Raw genomic sequence first — 17,118 nt, forward strand, 5'->3', positions numbered from 1 at the left:
GATGCTAGCTTTGCGTGCTTGGCATCCCGGAGTCTCTCCAGTGAAGTAGCTCGCCGGGTGATATCTGTGGGGTGGTCATACGTGGCTTGCCGATGACGGCTCAAAGCCTCCCGCTTCCGCACAACGCTCGCATCCTGCTCTCGCACTTCGAAAGCCCTCACGCGCTAGAATTAGACGAGTCCTTTCCCGAGCGCGTTCGCAGCGGCGTTGCTCAAACGCTTTAGGACACGTCGGCAGTTGCTCATGAATGGCTCATACCGCCTTAAGCAATGGCTCATACTACCGTAAACGCGGCCTCCCCATTACAACGACAGAAGAGAAGTGAAGTTCTACGCTGGTATTATTAGTGGCAACGCAGCCAGCTGCGGAAACAGATGACGACGAACGCGGGAGCAGGATGAGAGTGAGCGCAGCGCTCCTCTTAGCCAGGCACGCGGCAAGTCAAGTGTTCAGTCGGCGACCCAGCTGCGGAGAGCACATGCGCCAAGCCGGCGGCGGAGGTCGGCGTGGCGAGTCATGAGTTCGCACTATGTAAAAATTTTTTTGTAGGCGAGCGTGGCGAGTCACGTGATGTGTTGCCAAGGCTGCGGCGCAGCTGCGGTCAAATAAAGGTCAAATTGCTGGCGACGGTTCGCCAGCAATTTGGCTCGGCTCAACGTCCTTAGTAAAGCTTTTGCTTAAAAAAATAAATCTCCAAAATGTGTTGTTAATCGCATGGCAGGAAAGGCTACTGATCCCTCAAACAGAATCTTGTTCTTAGCTGGTAGGTCGTTCATGTCAAAGAGTAACAACTTTGATTGTGTGATGGTAGCCTACACTTAGTAGCGAATGTTTTCCATAAATTTACTTCAGTTGGTATTTGACGCACGTCCTGTTACTTTTGCACCGCCTGTTACCCTTCAGTACTGGTCCTTCATCTTGCCATATCTTTTTTTCGGGGGGGGGGGGGTGAAAGTATCAACGCCTGACACCTTCAAAAAGTTTCACCTGTCTTGAAAGTCGAAGGTTCTTGAAGGACATTGTGTTTGAATCAATTTCACTGGCATTGGGAGTAATATAACCAGTGCTTGGTAAGATTGACTGGTGCACAGAATAAATCGACTGACAGTTGGAATAATTAGTATGGCAATTAGAATAATGTGACTGGTGCATGGATTAAGTCGACTGGCACTTGGATTAGATAGAGCTGAAAAATATGTGTTTTTGGCTGCTGTTCAGCTGTCCACCGACCGACTGCTTGCTTTGGCCTCGTAGGAGGCATCGCAGATGGAGCATCTCTGCCACCTGGGGTCCTCACATGTGGGCGAGAACCTCGCCTGGGCCTACGTGTTCAACTATCTTTTGGTGCTCACTGATCCCTGCAGCAGGCTTCATGACCGCTCGTTGTGTTGTGAGTGCGGTTGTGCAACCGCGAGGGACATTACTATGTTGGTTACAGGGAACGAGGGGTGTGCAAATATAATTTTGGAACAATGCATTCATTATCTATCATTGATTGAAGAGCTGACTCAGCAAAGAGCCATGCGAAGGCATGTCATGCTGAAAGCAATGGGCAAGGGAGCTGCATGAGCCAAAATTTATTCATTTGAAGTACTGTAAGCCATCATTCACAACTACAGTTTGTTGCGATTGAAAATTACACACTTAGAGCTTGCTTATTTTTTTTTTGCTGGCTGCTTTGAAAAGGTTTCAAAAAGCTAACAATAATTAAATTCTTTATGGCTGGTTTATTGTGGTAATGAGAACCATGGGTTTTCCTCAAATGGTGGGGTACTAAGCTGCATGTTTGTAAACGAATAGTGCAAAATGGACAAAAGACAAGGATTCAGATGTGAGCACTGTGCTAAAGTGTTTGTTCTAGTTAAACATCTCCTGTTCTTAAGTGTGCACTAAACTATCTGTGGCATTCACGGAAAAGTGTCATTGTACAATTCAGACCACTTTTAAAGTTCGTGCTGGCTTAAGAAAACATTTTCCAATTCTTGTGTTTATCACATAGAGCCAAACATATGACAGTGTAGACTGCTGTAGCCTAGCATATCCGTACTATAAGCGATACTGCACTATAACTGTCATGTGCGTGATCACTGCTAGATGACATCACATACTTAACAGTGGCAGCTGGGGAACTGATCACATGACACGCTGGAGCAGAACGTTCTACCCACACCTAGCCGGCAAGAATCAATGCTGGCCGCAATTGTAACCTAATAAATCATCCAATCATGTAATCCTTCACGTCTCGTTCATCTGTTGACCATGACGTGGTGACAGCGGTGAGATGATGCGCGACAACGGCGTGAGAGGAGCACCACGCAAGTAGAATGCAGCAAACACCAGCAGTGCCTTCACGAGTACAAGTCGAATACAAAACATTGCCACACCAAGATGGTGTCGCCTACAGTGTCCACACCTCAGCACGCCGCTCCACTCAAACCATTTGTTGTCGGCTGCCTGAAAAACGACTTTTGGTGACCTGATTAGCAAAAAAGGTGGTTTACGAAATGGGAGCACTACAGAGCCATCTCCAGACGGAAGAAACGAGACAAAGGTAGACACACTCATCTGGTCATGATGCCGAGGATGTTCTAGCCTAGCTAAAGCACTGTGACGTCAGTGTTCGCAAAACATTTCATGCCGTGGACGAATGTTTTCTACGAGCGTGCAAAGTTCAACAGCTGCAAGCAAGAAGTGCATGAGACAGTCGATGCGTCTCTCACCAAACTCCACAGAGTAGCCGAAACCTGTGAGTATGATGATCTGAAAGAATAATTGACCCGGGACAGGCTTGCTGTTGGTTTCATGGGCATGCAAAAGGAAAAGCTACAACTTAACATCGAGCTTACTCTGGATGCTGCTGTCACCACTGCTCACAATTAGGAAACTATCAAGCACCAACAAAAGTAACTATGTTCGCAGCTACGATCACCTCTTTCTCATAAAGCAGAGGAAAGTCAAGGAGTATTTGCTAAAGGACCTGCACAACCAGACTGCGTGTAAGTGGTGTGGCTCAACACAACACTCTCCACCATGTGCCCAGTGAACGCCAAAACATGCGGCAAAAAAGGACGTTTTGCAGCTGTTTCCTTATGTGCATTAGAAGAAGTCTACTTAAGACAATTAGCTAGCAAGACCCCAGGTCATGGAAGATAGGTGTGACAGTCGATGGCTTGCCCATGTAAGGTAGACACCAGCGCAAATGTGACAGCCATACCAATAAGCCTTTACGAGGTCTGTTAGAAAAGTATTCAACCTTATTTTTTCTTTCGAACACCTGATGGATATGAAACAAGCGCGCTTGCATCAGCTGACCTTGAACCTTCATGCGCATGCGCAAATTTTTTCCCACCTGCCAATAGCGTCAGTCGCTGGGACGCAGCATTAGAGTTAGGTAGTGTGCAGTGCTCTCGTTTTTTTTATTGCAAGGAAAATGACAGAGTGACTGGAGCTGCACTACTGCATCAAATTTTGCCAGAAACTGGGCGACAGCCAAGTGGAAACCATTCGGAAGATTCAGACGGCTTTTGGTGACAATGCTATGAGCAGGACACAGACTAAGAAGTGGTACAACCGGTTTAAAGACGGCACACCGATGGAGAGCGAGCCATGCTCCGTCTGGCCATCAACATGCCGAAATGGCCAGGTCATTACCGAAGTGAACGCTGTGGTGATGCGGGACCCTCGTGTGACTATCCGAGAAATTGCGGATGAAGTGGGCATCAGCACTTTTCTTGCACATTCCATTATGACCGAAGATTTGGCCATGAAGAGAGTTGCAGCAAAATTCGTGCCGAAGCTGCACACGGTGGAGCGAAAGCAGCTTCGTGTTGAAGTGTCACAGGACATGCTGGATTCCACAAACAGTGACCCCGGCTTCATGAACACCATAATCACAGGTGACGAGTCTTGGGTGTACGGGTACAACCCAGAAACCAAATCCCAGTCGTCTCAGTGGAAGCATTCCACTGTGACATCACCAAGACCAAAGAAGGCCCGCCAAGTGCGCAGCAACGTCAAAGTGATGCTGACTGCTTTCTTTAACTCCTGCGGTGTGGTACACCACGAGTACGCACCACAGGGTCAAACAATCACGAAAGAGTACTACAGGGATCTCTTCCGTCGCCTATGTTATGCTGTGCGGCGCAAGAGACCGGAGTTGTGGTCAACAGGAAATTGTCGCATCCATCATGACAATGCTCCTGCACATTCCTCGCACTTGATTCAGACTTCTTGGGCGAAAAACCAGACTCCTGTAGTTCAACAGGCTCCTTACTCTCCTGATATGGCCTCCTTCGACTTCTGGCTGTTTCCCAAAATCAAAAGGCCATTGAAAGGAGCGCGATTTCAGACAAGAGAGGACATTATGGCTGTAACGACAGCTGAGCTAAACTCCATTCCGAAAGAGGGCCTTCTCGGAATGCTTCCAACAATGGCAGCACCGCTGGGAGAAGTGTGTGGAGTCCCAAGGAGACTACTTTGAGGGTGATTAGGTTTCCAACGCTCCAGTTATGCCAGTTTTTTTGCTTTCGCCAAAGGTCGGATACTTTTCCAACAGACCTCGTATGATGAACGAGCTATAAGCAAGCTGACACATGCAAAGAAAATGTTACTTGGACCTGGCCAAACCAGGTCCAAGGAAGGAAAGAAACTTTATTTCTAAAAGAAAAATTAGGTGAGTGTGGTTGGGCCCTTAGTCCAGGGCTCCACTGGCGCGAGCGGCTCGCTGGGCTTGGTCCAGGAGAGCCACTTGGCTCTCCTTTTCCTCGTCCACAAGCCATGCCTCCCATTGCCTATTTAACATGAGTGGTTGAGATGTTATGTATGTGCTAGTAATATGTGAAGGCCTTTCCGGGCACTCTCATGTGATATGGTGTAGTGTGAGTTTGTTGGAACACCATGGATAGACGTCCAAAAATCTAGTTGGGCTTATTTTACTGAGGTGATGTAGGTTGGGGAAGCTGTTTGTTTGAATGCATGGCTAGCACGCTGGAGCCTTTGGCTCCAGCGTGCTAGCCGACCAGCTGGATCTTTTAAATTAGTCAGCCAGCAAAGTGCATGGTGATCACTGACGACGGTGAAACAGCGACCGTATAGGTATGGGTGAAATTTCAGGATGGCCCAGACTACCGCGAGGCACTCTTTTTCTGTAGTGGAGTAGTTAGTCTCCGTTCTGGATAGGGTCCTGCTGGCATAAGCAAGCACTCTTTCGGTGCCGTCCTGCCGCTGAAGAAGCACTGCGCCAAGGCCGACATTGCTAGCATCGGTATGAAGAATCGTCGGGGCGTCTTCGTCAAAGTGTGCGAGCACAGGAGGCGTCTGCAGCCGCTGCCGTAGCTCGTGAAATGCCCGTTGCTGCTCTTCGCCCCACACGAAGGGGACATCTTCGCGGGTGAGATGTGTTAATGGACACGCGATGCGCGAAAAGTCCGCAATAAACCGCCGGTAGTAGGCGCAAAGGCCCAAAAAACGTCGCACGGCCTTTTTATCAGATGGCGTCGGGAAATTAGCGACGGCAGCAATTTTATCAGGGTCAGGTTGAACACCTTCATGACTAACCACGTGACCGAGGAATTGAAGTTCCTCAAAACCAAAATGGCACTTTTCCGGTTTCAAAGTTAGGCCTGCTGAGCGTATTGCCTCAAAGACCGTTTTCAGTCTCCGTAAGTGTTCGTCGAACGTGGCGGAGAAAACAATCACGTCGTCGAGGTACACTAGGCAGGTTTGCCGTTTGAGGCCTGAGAGTACCGTGTCCATGAATCGTTGAAACGTTGCTGGCGCAGAACAAAAACCGAAGGGAAGCACCTGAAATTCATAAAGTCCATCGGGTGTCACAAAAGCGGTCTTTTCACGGTCTCTCTCATCAACTTCAATTTGCCAGTAGCCGCTTTTCAAGTCCATCGATGAAAAGTAACGTGCGTGTCATAGCCGGTCCAGTGAATCATCGATACGCGGTAGCGGATAAACGTCTTTCTTTGTGATCTGGTTAAGTTTTCGATAGTTGACGCAGAAGCGCAGACTAACATCCTTCTTTTTCACCAATACGACAGGCCATGCCCATGGACTCTTAGATGGCCGAATAACTCCGTCCTCAAGCATCGTCTTCACTTGTTTTTGTATTGCTTCCCGCTCTTTTGGTGCTACACGATAAGGATTCTGCCGGATGGGTCTTGCGTCGTCTTCGGTGATAATACGGTGCTTGGTGAGCGGCGTCTGGCTAGCTCTTGACGTAGATGAGAAGTAGCTGTTAAACTCATTGATGAGCTCAAGAAGGCTGTTGTGTTCAATGGGTGATAAAGTTCGACTGACATCAACCACAGGTGGAGGCATAGGCGCGGTGGACGCCGCGTACTGCACTGAGAGGCAGTCTTGTATTGGGGCAATTTCGTCGAAGTAAGCAACAGCAGTGCCTTTAACAATCTGTCGACGTTCCCTGCTAAAATTCGTCAGCAGGAGTTCAGCATGTCCGTCGAGTACATTAATTATGGCCCTGGCGACGGAAACGCCCTGACTCAGTACTGGTGCGTTGATGTGTTGTCATGAGCCACAAAATGAAGAAAGAAAGAAGAAGAAAAAGCAGAAGATAAGAAGAGAACAAGAAGACACGAGGAGTTGGTGGCAGAAATAAAGAAAAAAGAAGTTAGAAAATAAGAGCGGCTGAATAAAAGGAATACAATATGAAAAGTAGAAGAAGAAGCGCAAAAGTGCACGCGCAGCTACGTGGCCAACGGGAGAAGGGACACGTAGCAAAAGAGAGCAGCCCAGCTACGCTCTGGGACGACGAGGGGCAGAAGGAGCTGGAGGCCGAACGGGACGGGTGAATCGCGGAGACGGCGGCAACCCAATGGATGCTGTGCTTCAGCTGCCGCGGCCACGACCCGCGAGCTGAGCGAACGCCCCATCGGAAGCCGCAGCTACAGGCTGACGGCACCGCTTCCCGGATTCCCTGCGGCTACGATCCGCAGGCTAGCGGAGTTGACCGGGCGATCCAGGCGCCTCGGTCACCCCATCATCCTGACCCCCGAACCAGGCCAACCGTGGACCGAGCGTCGGACACAGCGACGTCGGGTCTACGACGCATCGGCGGGCCCAACGACGTGTCGTCGGAAGCCGCGACGACGAGGTGACGTGGCCACGTCGAGGGACTTAATGTAAATATTTGGACTTATGAATTTTGATATCTGAGGACTCTGGGGAATTTCCAGAATTTACTCGTGCTGTATATTGTTTGTTTCGTGCTGTTTTCTTTGTCGTTATTTTTTTTTTTTTTCAATTATAAATGTTTGTCCTAAACGTACGACATGTCCCTGTCTGTCTTTAGTCCACCGAAATCCGTGACAATTTGGCGAGCTTGCCAGGATATTCCACCATTTCCGGCCCTGTTACAGATTTTTGGTGGTCTGGAGATGGATTGGGACAGCATATTAGCTACGGTTCGCGAGAAAAAGCTTAGCAAGGAGCAGGGCCTTAAACTAATTGAGGATAAAATGAAGCGTGTCCGTGCCGCTCGATCTTTGGAACTTGAAACACTTCGGCAAGCATGTGAGAAGAGGGGACAGTTCCAGGGTAGAGAGACAGAGATGCCAGAGGCATTAAAAATAATACATAGCAATCGTAGCATACCCGAAGAGAAGCCTCGCACAAGTGAACTGCTGCTACAGAATAGCTACCGCTGTAAGGCTGAGGATGACCATACCACCGAATTCTATTGTACTAGAGAGCAAATGGTACAACACCCTAATGATGAGTGTATTTTCGATAGCGCAGTATACGCACCAGAAGGTCGTGCTCATGAAGGCGAACTATCCTCAGAAACTACGAACCAAAAGGACACTGAAGAAAGAGGGAGTAGCGCATCGCTGCACACGGTGTGTGTTGAGAGCAGAGCAATTGACGATGTCATGCAGGAAGGGAGAGTACTCGACAGCGGCAAGGCTTTTGGAGAGATGGGGACTTTCGACTGCAGAAACCCCTGTGAACACAAGCTAGTGTCCAGCAAGCAAGACGTTTCTGATGCAGACGACCACAGTTGCACAAGTTTTACGAGTGGCGAGAAAGAAGGGCGCATTGAGGAAGCGATGACAGCAGACAGAGGGATAGAGCAAGTAGAGAAAACAGAGAAAGAGAAAAGAAAGAAGCATAAGAGAAAGAGCAGATCGAAAAATTGCTTCGAGGAAAAGATAAAGACGAAATCAACACTCAAGAAAAAGACACGAAGAAAGCACCGATGGGCGACTCTTTATGGCATTGCTCATTGCAACGCAACCATGAGAGGGGGATTTAAATTTGGGGTGAGAAGTAGCAGAGCATCTGAAGATGATGACTTCGAAGAACGTCGCAAAGTTTCAGAGCAAGAGCGACGTGTATTTAACTGCAGATCCCAAGCATGTCCCCAAAAGAAGAAAAAGGTTTTCAAAAGTGACTTTTTCAAGTTCAAGGACCAAACCAGCAGCTCCACTAATCGCTCAAGAAGGCAGACATCCCGAAAGTACAGACGAAAGATGAGGAGACTGCTGAGAGCGAGATGGCGCATGAACAAACATGAGTTCAGGAAACATTGTCCTTCAATGAAAAAGGAAGCGAAACTTGAACTACACAGGCGACTTTCAAAGCCAGACAGGAACCGTGCAGGCGCAGGAAAGAGAAGAATTAAGAAGGGATGTAGGCACAGTAGCAAGTCTCGACAGCGACGCAAGAGAAAGTCACTACGACAATATTGAGGGTATCAAATGCAATTCCAATAGGGAGACGACACGGATTCTTATGCGGCTCGGATTGGTAGTTAAGGTGATTAGGAATACCACTTCCGTTTAAGACGTAAAATAGGTTATGCGGAAAGAATCAGAGGGTACCTTGCATTTAGGGGCGGATTTTTGTTAGCAAGATATTTGTTCAGAAGAATCTAAGAAATGGTTGCACAAAAGTTATGAAAAGTGTTCCCATTGCATGTATAAATATCAGTAATACAACAGTGTTCCTAAATGTGATCCTATGTTGCCATCGTAGCGGTAGATGAATTCATAAAAATGTATTTAGGGTAATGTTGCGTGAAAACGCACATTTGGTTGTAAATTATTTGTAGGACGAAAACCACTGATAGTATTTTGCCATTTGTAGAGTTTGGTAGCGCAGATTGTGAAGTGGCGGAGTGGTTAAGTATAGTCGCGTGAAGGCTGATCGCTAACTGTGAGTAGTGTTATAGGAGCGGTGTTTAGTGATGTAGTAAGTTTAGTAATGTTGGTTAAGTGGTGTAAGTGTTGGTGTGAAGCAGTGGACCACTGGGTGCTACAGAGACAAGTGGTATAGCGGGGATTTGATAAAGTAGTGTTCGACAATGACTTTTTTGTGTTCAATAGTGAACTCGACGATGTGTACAGTGCAGTGAATAAGTGAAGTGAAGTGATGTGTGGGGAAGATAACCAGTGGTGCAAATGACAAAAATGGTGAAAGCCATCAAGTGTTAGTGCTGGAACAACGTATGAAGGCGACGATACAAGGAGGAAGAAGCAGTTTTTCAAATGGAAAAACTCTTGAAGGTGGGCATATGTCATGAGCCACAAAATGAAGAAAGAAAGAAGAAGAAAAAGCAGAAGATAAGAAGAGAACAAGAAGACACGAGGAGTTGGTGGCAGAAATAAAGAAAAAAGAAGTTAGAAAATAAGAGCGGCTGAATAAAAGGAATACAATATGAAAAGTAGAAGAAGAAGCGCAAAAGTGCACGCGCAGCTACGTGGCCAACGGGAGAAGGGACACGTAGCAAAAGAGAGCAGCCCAGCTACGCTCTGGGACGACGAGGGGCAGAAGGAGCTGGAGGCCGAACGGGACGGGTGAATCGCGGAGACGGCGGCAACCCAATGGATGCTGTGCTTCAGCTGCCGCGGCCACGACCCGCGAGCTGAGCGAACGCCCCATCGGAAGCCGCAGCTACAGGCTGACGGCACCGCTTCCCGGATTCCCTGCGGCTACGATCCGCAGGCTTGCGGAGTTGACCGGGCGATCCAGGCGCCTCGGTCACCCCATCATCCTGACCCCCGAACCAGGCCAACCGTGGACCGAGCGTCGGACACAGCGACGTCGGGTCTACGACGCATCGGCGGGCCCAACGACGTGTCGTCGGAAGCCGCGACGACGAGGTGACGTGGCCACGTCGAGGGACTTAATGTAAATATTTGGACTTATGAATTTTGATATCTGAGGACTCTGGGGAATTTCCAGAATTTACTCGTGCTGTATATTGTTGTTTCGTGCTGTTTTCTTTGTCGTTAGTTTTTTTTTTTTCAATTATAAATGTTTGTCCTAAACGTACGACATGTCCCTGTCTGTCTTTAGTCCACCGAAATCCGTGACATGTGTTCAGCTACGCCAGGCCCGGTGTGCAAGTTATCGCAGATGACAGGCACGAGGGAACAACTTCGCGGCAGAAGCGTGATGTCGTCGTCGGCGATACGTAAACGCGGTCGCTGGTCATCCGCGGTGTCGACGTCTTCGGAGCTCGTCACCATGCGGTCGCGGACATTAATAACTGCACCGTACTTCCTCAAGAAATCCATTCCCAAAATAAGTTCTTTACAGCACTCAAAGAGAATGACGAGGGTGGCAACGAAGGCTGAACCGGCGATTATGATTCGGGCTGTGCATTTTCCAATCGGCGTCATCAACTGGCCCCCGGCAGTTCTGATGTTGGGCCCGGTCCACGGCGTCTTCATTTTTCTTAGTCTGTCGGCTAGCTTTAGACTCATTATCGAAAAATGCAAACCAGTGTCAACGAGAGCGGCCACTTGGTGGCCGTCAATGGTAACGACAAGATCGGCGCTGACGGCGTCTGGTACATGTGGTGTGGTTGGAATCATCGAAGTCGTAGAGTCGTCGATCGTCGGTGATGGGGGCTCTTGGGAAGCTGGACGGTTTGCAACCTCACCCCCGGAGGTCGCTGCCTCTAGTTTCCCCGGCGCGGGCTAGGAGACCTGCCCCTAGAGGCGTCAGGAAAATCGCGACGGCTTGGTTGGGTGTAACGAGCCGGTGATGGGGAACGCGATCGAGGCGTCGTTGAACTTTCCGGTCGAAAGTTTGAAGGATTGTCGTCGCATGTACGTGGAGCGTCAAACCGAGGGTAACTATAGTTCGTGGGAAATCTGGGAAACCCAGCTGCGCGGTAGTGGCAAGCTCGATAAACATGTCCTGCTTCACTGCAATGAAAGCATAGCGGCCGGCGGTCAGCGGTGTGCCACAAATCGGTTTTTCATAGCGGATAGCCGGCAGGGAATTCTCCGTAAGACCGCGGCGCAGCGATCGGCTGTCGGCGATACGGTATTGCTGGCGGCGGCTGTGACTGTCGAAGATAGGGCATCGGGGATGGCGGCGGTGGCTGCGTCGGAGCATACAAGTTTCTATAACTTTGTCATAATGGGCCAGGAATATATCACTCAGTATGGGTGCCAGACACGACCCAATGCAAACACCTCTCTTTTGAATGTAGATGTGTCCATCGCATTCAACGTAGGTTGATTGTAAATAAAACGTAAGAAGTTCTAGGAACCCACTAGCTGATATGCCTGTCTTAGTCTGAAACCCAATTACTCCAAAATGATCAATGCATTCTTCAACACATGCCAAAAGGGCGCTTTGGCATGTGTTGTGTATCGAATGTTGTGTATCACCTTCCGTTATCATGCGGGAAAGTTTACATTGGGCAGTCTGGGAGGTGCCTGAATGATAGGTTAAGAGAACACAAACAAAAATTGAACCGATACCGAGATGGTCATGTTTCTGTGCATTGCAGTGATTGTGGGTGCAAACCCTTATTCAATGAGTGTTCCGTTTTGTATAGAAATGTAGATAAAGTTACGCGAGAGGTTGTTGAAGCCACTCTGATAGCGAGGGCCGGTGATAGCTACATCAGCTCCCCTTCAGTTGCGCTGACTACAAATGAATTTGCGTTCCTGGATGCGGCTGGTTTTCATGTGCGATGATTGGGCCTTTTCTGTATGCGGGCCTACAAATACGGTTGTTTCTCGAAATAAACACTCAGTTGAAAGTTAGCGCTCGTCCTGTTCTCTCGTTCTTGTCTGTGTCTTCTAGCGCTATGACCACCTCTGGTGTTCATGTTTGCCTGTGGGCGCTGACACCATGCATTAGTTAATAAGTGAATGTTTACAAGTTTATACAGACGATAAAACTCCTATTCTTACTTTGTATAGCTGTCTACTAATTTGCTATCGCAATCGATACTTCGGATGTCGGGCGAAACTACGACTTTGTTTCGCACGTAAGAATTAAAATAATATTGTGTGCAGTTCAACACTACTCCCATTTCTTAATTTTTCCTGTTTCCTGGCTCTTGCCTTTCCTGGCTCTTACGTTTTTTTTACGGTCCCGTGAAAAACGTATCAGCGGGGTTCTACTGTAAATGGTTGTGACTCAAAAGTACGTGCAATAATCTAATTACCGTGTACATGCAATTTGTATCAGTGTACATTAGTCTGCATTAGGCAGACTTTTTAAATGAAAATTTGCAGCCACTGTAAAAGCCAAAATATATGTTGTGTTCTTAAAAAGTAAAATTTGTGGGAAAGTACCCCCTCTTTACACAATGGACTTTGGCTTAATTTCAGTTGTTATCTGGCCACAATTGAAAAAAAAAATGAAACTTGGTGTTTCTTATGTTGTTGTGGAATGCATGAATGTCAAGGCAGACGAAAATGATGCGCTGGCATTCACAAACGTGGCGAGTAGCCTGTCTGGCTACGAAACAGCCAAGTGGTCCACAAAACTGGCTGAAATACCAACAGAAAGAAAATTTTCTGTTTTCTACAAGTTTTTTTCATGATCAGATCCGTGATTTATCCTCCCGTAAATCACCTGATACAAAGAGAAAGGCCACAGCGACTATCATTATCAACGTCATTATATTTTGTTATTGCTGCAAACGTGCCAACTCTGTGCAAACATATATTACTACTGCTTCGGGGTGCAAAATTAATAAATCTCGGCTTGATCCTAGATCTGCATTTGAAAACAATGGTATCGAAAAAGTGGATGCGAATGGCGGCATGGTGGCACTCCATGATGTTGGGGTGCCTTGTTCCACAGCCGCTGCGCTGTTCACCGCAAGACGACGTACTGGAGAAGGGCATTGTGCTTGAGTTCTCCCAGTAATGGCAGATTCGATTAATTTCAAAGGCAGTTCGATTCGCTTACAAGCATGCCACTGGAAAGGTTAGCGCTTTTTAATGAGACTGTGGCAAAAGCACAACTTCTGTTACCAATCTTTGCATGTCTTGAAGGGTGCGCACCGTCCATATACAACTGATATAACGACCACTTTTTGTGGAAGTGTTGAGTTTGTTAAAACGAGAACGATTCTTTACTTGTCGATAATTTGGATTCTACTAGATGAGATAGCAAGATTACCAGTAACATCATGGTCAGACTGAGCACCAACCTGAAATATACATTTTCTTGGTTTTTCTGGATTATGCATTCTATTCCCATGGTCCCCTAAAAGCATACGGATAGTGTTCTGCTGTATTCTATTGCTGTGCGGGAAACAGTGACTAGCTCCATGAAGACAGAGTGGGCTTTCCTACTGTGCCTCCGCTGAGTCGAGTGTGGGGCTGCTCGAGCAGGTCTTATAGGTGGAAGTCAAGGAAACACTAAGCGAGTGAACTCATGCCGCCATCTGGGGACTGGTTTCAAATGGTTGCAACAATGCGTGAGCATTTTTAAGAGCTTTTAAAGAGGATAGAATACGTTATATGTTCAGTAGTGGGCAAAGAGATATACCATTTTGTATTTTGGGTCCTTTTAGCCGTACTGCTAAGATAGTTGGTGATGTATTGTGTGAGACCGCTAGGGTAGGGCAATATCCTCTTGAACACTCACCACTGCATTATTAAGGCGAATACCTTAGATGGGTCGAAAAACTTTATGTAAGGCGTTATAGCACCAAAATTTATGGTGCCACTGACAACAAAGATAGAAATAATGGAGGCACTTGAACCCATGACCATTGGTGGGAGTCGAACCAACGACCTTTAGTGTTGCTTAAGGCGAAGTTAATTAAGGCACAGTTAATTAAGATGGAGTTACAACACTCGAACTGACAACCTTTGGCTGGAGAAAACAAGTGATAGGAAGTAACAACGCATTTGAATGAGAATATCATGTAATTTAATAAATGTCTCGCGAGTACGCACGCCGGCTTACACCTTCATTCTCTTTAGTGTATGCTAAAATGACTTTTTCACACCTTGATGCCTACCCATAGTACACGCAACTTGTATACTTTAAGAATATATCGCAAGGAAACCATATACAGCATTCATTTCGTCTGAATATATGCGCGTGCTGGTGAGGGAAGTGTAATGCTAGCTGGAGAGGTTACTGAGCAAAAGGCTTGAAATGCTACTGCAGGTTTAATATGGGAGAAAATATCAAGAAAGAGAAAAGGCAAAAAAACACACACACACACACACACACACACACATGGACTTGCACACAAACTACTGCGTAGGCGACAGTCGGAACTATAAACTGAACAAAGTGGGAAGTGGAGCTATATGGCATCGACAATAAGTAATGTTTAAAACTGATAGCTTGTTTTGCCCTGAGACGACTACTTTAATGTTGGTGTTGTAAAGCGTGAAGGTGAGCTACACCATCGACAATAAGTAATGTTTTAAAGTGATAGCTTGTTTGGCACTGAGAAGACTACGTTAATATTCGTGGTGTAATGTGGGAAGTGGAGTTAAAGTGCATCGAGAATAAGTAATGTTTAAATCTGATAGCTTGTTTGACCCTGAGAAGACTCCTTTAATGTTGGTGTGAAGGTGAGCTACACCATCGACAATAAGTGATGTTTTAAAGCGATAGCTTCTTTGGCCCTGAGAAGACTACTTTAATGTTCGTGGTGTAAAGTGGGAAGTGGAGTTAAAGTGCATCGACAATAAGAAATGTGTAAAACTGATAGCTTGTTTGACCCTGAGAAGACTCCCTTAATGTTGGTGTTGTAAAGTGTGAAGGTGAGCTACACCATCGACAATAAGTAATGTTTTAAAGTGATAGCTTGTTTGGCACTGAGAAGACTACTTTAATGTTGTTGTTGTAAAGTGCGAAGGTGAGCTACACCATCGACAATAAGTAATGTTTTAAAGTGATGGCTTGTTTGGCCCTGAGAAGACTACTTTAACTCTTTCCCTACCATGGGGAAAATAGGTTTCTTTTGTAGGTTACGGCAGATCTTTTTTTTTCCGAAGGAACTACTGCATATTGACACAATGATGTGGGGCTCCCGCACCGCGGCGCGCGCAAAGGTCGGCGCCATGAAAGACGACGAAGCGCTTAGGCTGCATGCTCTTCTTCTGGTCCGCCATTAAGAGAAGCGTCTGTTTTTTCAAGTCTCCGTCTACGATCTACGTTACATTTTTCTGGTGGAGGTGCGGGGTACATGCTAACGCTTCCAGCCCAGTATGAAGTCCTGTCCTACAAGCCCAGTACGAAGTCCGGTCGAGCTGACTCCTGTTCACGTACGGACAAGCCGTCGACTTCAAGGACTGCCACCTGAGTACGAGCCTCTACCCAACAGAGTCAGAAGAATGAGTGCATCAGTTCCATCTTCTTCCTCAACCGCACCGACCGCGGTCGTCCTTAACCAGCTGCTAATCCCCAAATCCTTCCATGGGGACACCTTCGAGGATGTTGAGGACTGGCTCGATCACTTCGAGCATGTCACAGAATTCAACGGTTGGACACCGTGAGCGCAAGCTACGCAATGCCTACTTTGCCCTCGAGGACTATGCGCGGACATGGTTTGAGAACCGTGAGGCGGTTTTATCACCATGGGCCGAATTCCGACGGCAGCTAATCAGCACATATGCCGGCCCCGATCGCAAGGAGCGAGCTGAATCTGCAATTCAGGCGAGAGTACAGCGGCCGAACGAAAGCGTCGCAATGTTTGTCGAAGATATGTGCCGACTTTTCCGACACGCGGATCCGTCCATGCCGGAAGAAAAGAAGCTAAGGCACTTGATGCGCGGTGTCAAGCAAGAGTTATTCGGTGGCCTAATACGCAATCCACCAAAAACCGTTGCAGAGTTTCTCGCGGAAGCCATATCAATGGAAAAGGCACTGCAGCAGCGAACAAGGTTGTACAACCGCGATGTGTCGACCCTATCACGTCACCCTCTCGCTATACCGTTTGACAATACCGACGCCTTGCAGGAGCTCATTAGGCTTGTTGTTCAAGAAGAGCTCCAAAAGCTTCAGGTGGCTCCGGCATCGGTACCACGACTCTCTCTGGCTGAGGTCATCCGGGAGGAAATCAAGCAGGCAGTCCAAGTCCCCGAGTGAAGCGAGACACCACAGCCCGAGACACGGCAGCCACAGCCTCGCATGACGTATGCGGAAGTTGCGCGAAGTTCGTTGTCCCCGACTTTTCACGGTATGAGCGACGTTCCGGACTTTCATGGTGTGCGCGCCGTTGAACAAGCAACTGGCGACTTCAGGCCTAGCCGCACGCCATTCATGGCTGAAGCACGACCACCCCGCAAGAGCGACGTATGGCGCACTGCAGACCGGAGGCCCTTGTGTTTTCATTGCGGTGAAGCCGATCACCTCTACAGGGCATGTCCTTACCGCCGAGCTGGGCTCCGTGGATTTTCACTGAATGCGCCGTGCCCGCGCAATGGCGAACGCCCCCTGGAGATTGAAGCCTACCTCGCGGACGCCAGGACCTCGTTTGCCCCACGATTCCGTGACACCTGGTCACCGTCACCCGCCAGACACAGGTCTTCCAGCCCCCTCTTCACGCCGAGTGCTACAAGGCGTCACTCACCCAGCCCTGCTTTCCGGGAAAACTGAGTCCAGCGACCTGCGGAGGTGAGGTCGCTGATGTTGCGAACGCTGAAGATCCACTACGACGACCGCGATATGACGCAATTGAGACGCAGAGAAATCAGTGCAGTTCGGTGTCAGTATCTTGCGACATGCCAGTTACCATAGATGACCACGAAGTCACGGCGTTGATCGACACGGGTGCGGATACGTCTGTTATGAGCCAGAATCTCGCGCGTATACTGAACAAAGTTTCGACGCAATAGGCCGGAACTCAGATTCGTACTGCAG

The 17,118-nt window shown here is 47.9% G+C and overlaps 1 protein-coding gene across 1 annotated transcript in view; it reads left to right on the forward strand.

The window, feature by feature from the left end:
• Positions 1-17,118, forward strand: part of LOC119461869 (stimulator of interferon genes protein-like) — a 362,093-nt gene that overhangs the window by 157,538 nt on the left and 187,437 nt on the right. Inside the window, exon 5 of the mRNA XM_037723241.2 lies at positions 1,255-1,390. Within this exon, the coding sequence (XP_037579169.2) occupies positions 1,255-1,390 (136 nt within the window). The remainder of the gene's footprint in view (positions 1-1,254; positions 1,391-17,118) is intronic.

Source organism: Dermacentor silvarum, chromosome 8 (genome assembly GCF_013339745.2).
Source record: "Dermacentor silvarum isolate Dsil-2018 chromosome 8, BIME_Dsil_1.4, whole genome shotgun sequence".
NCBI lineage: Eukaryota > Metazoa > Arthropoda > Arachnida > Ixodida > Ixodidae > Dermacentor > Dermacentor silvarum.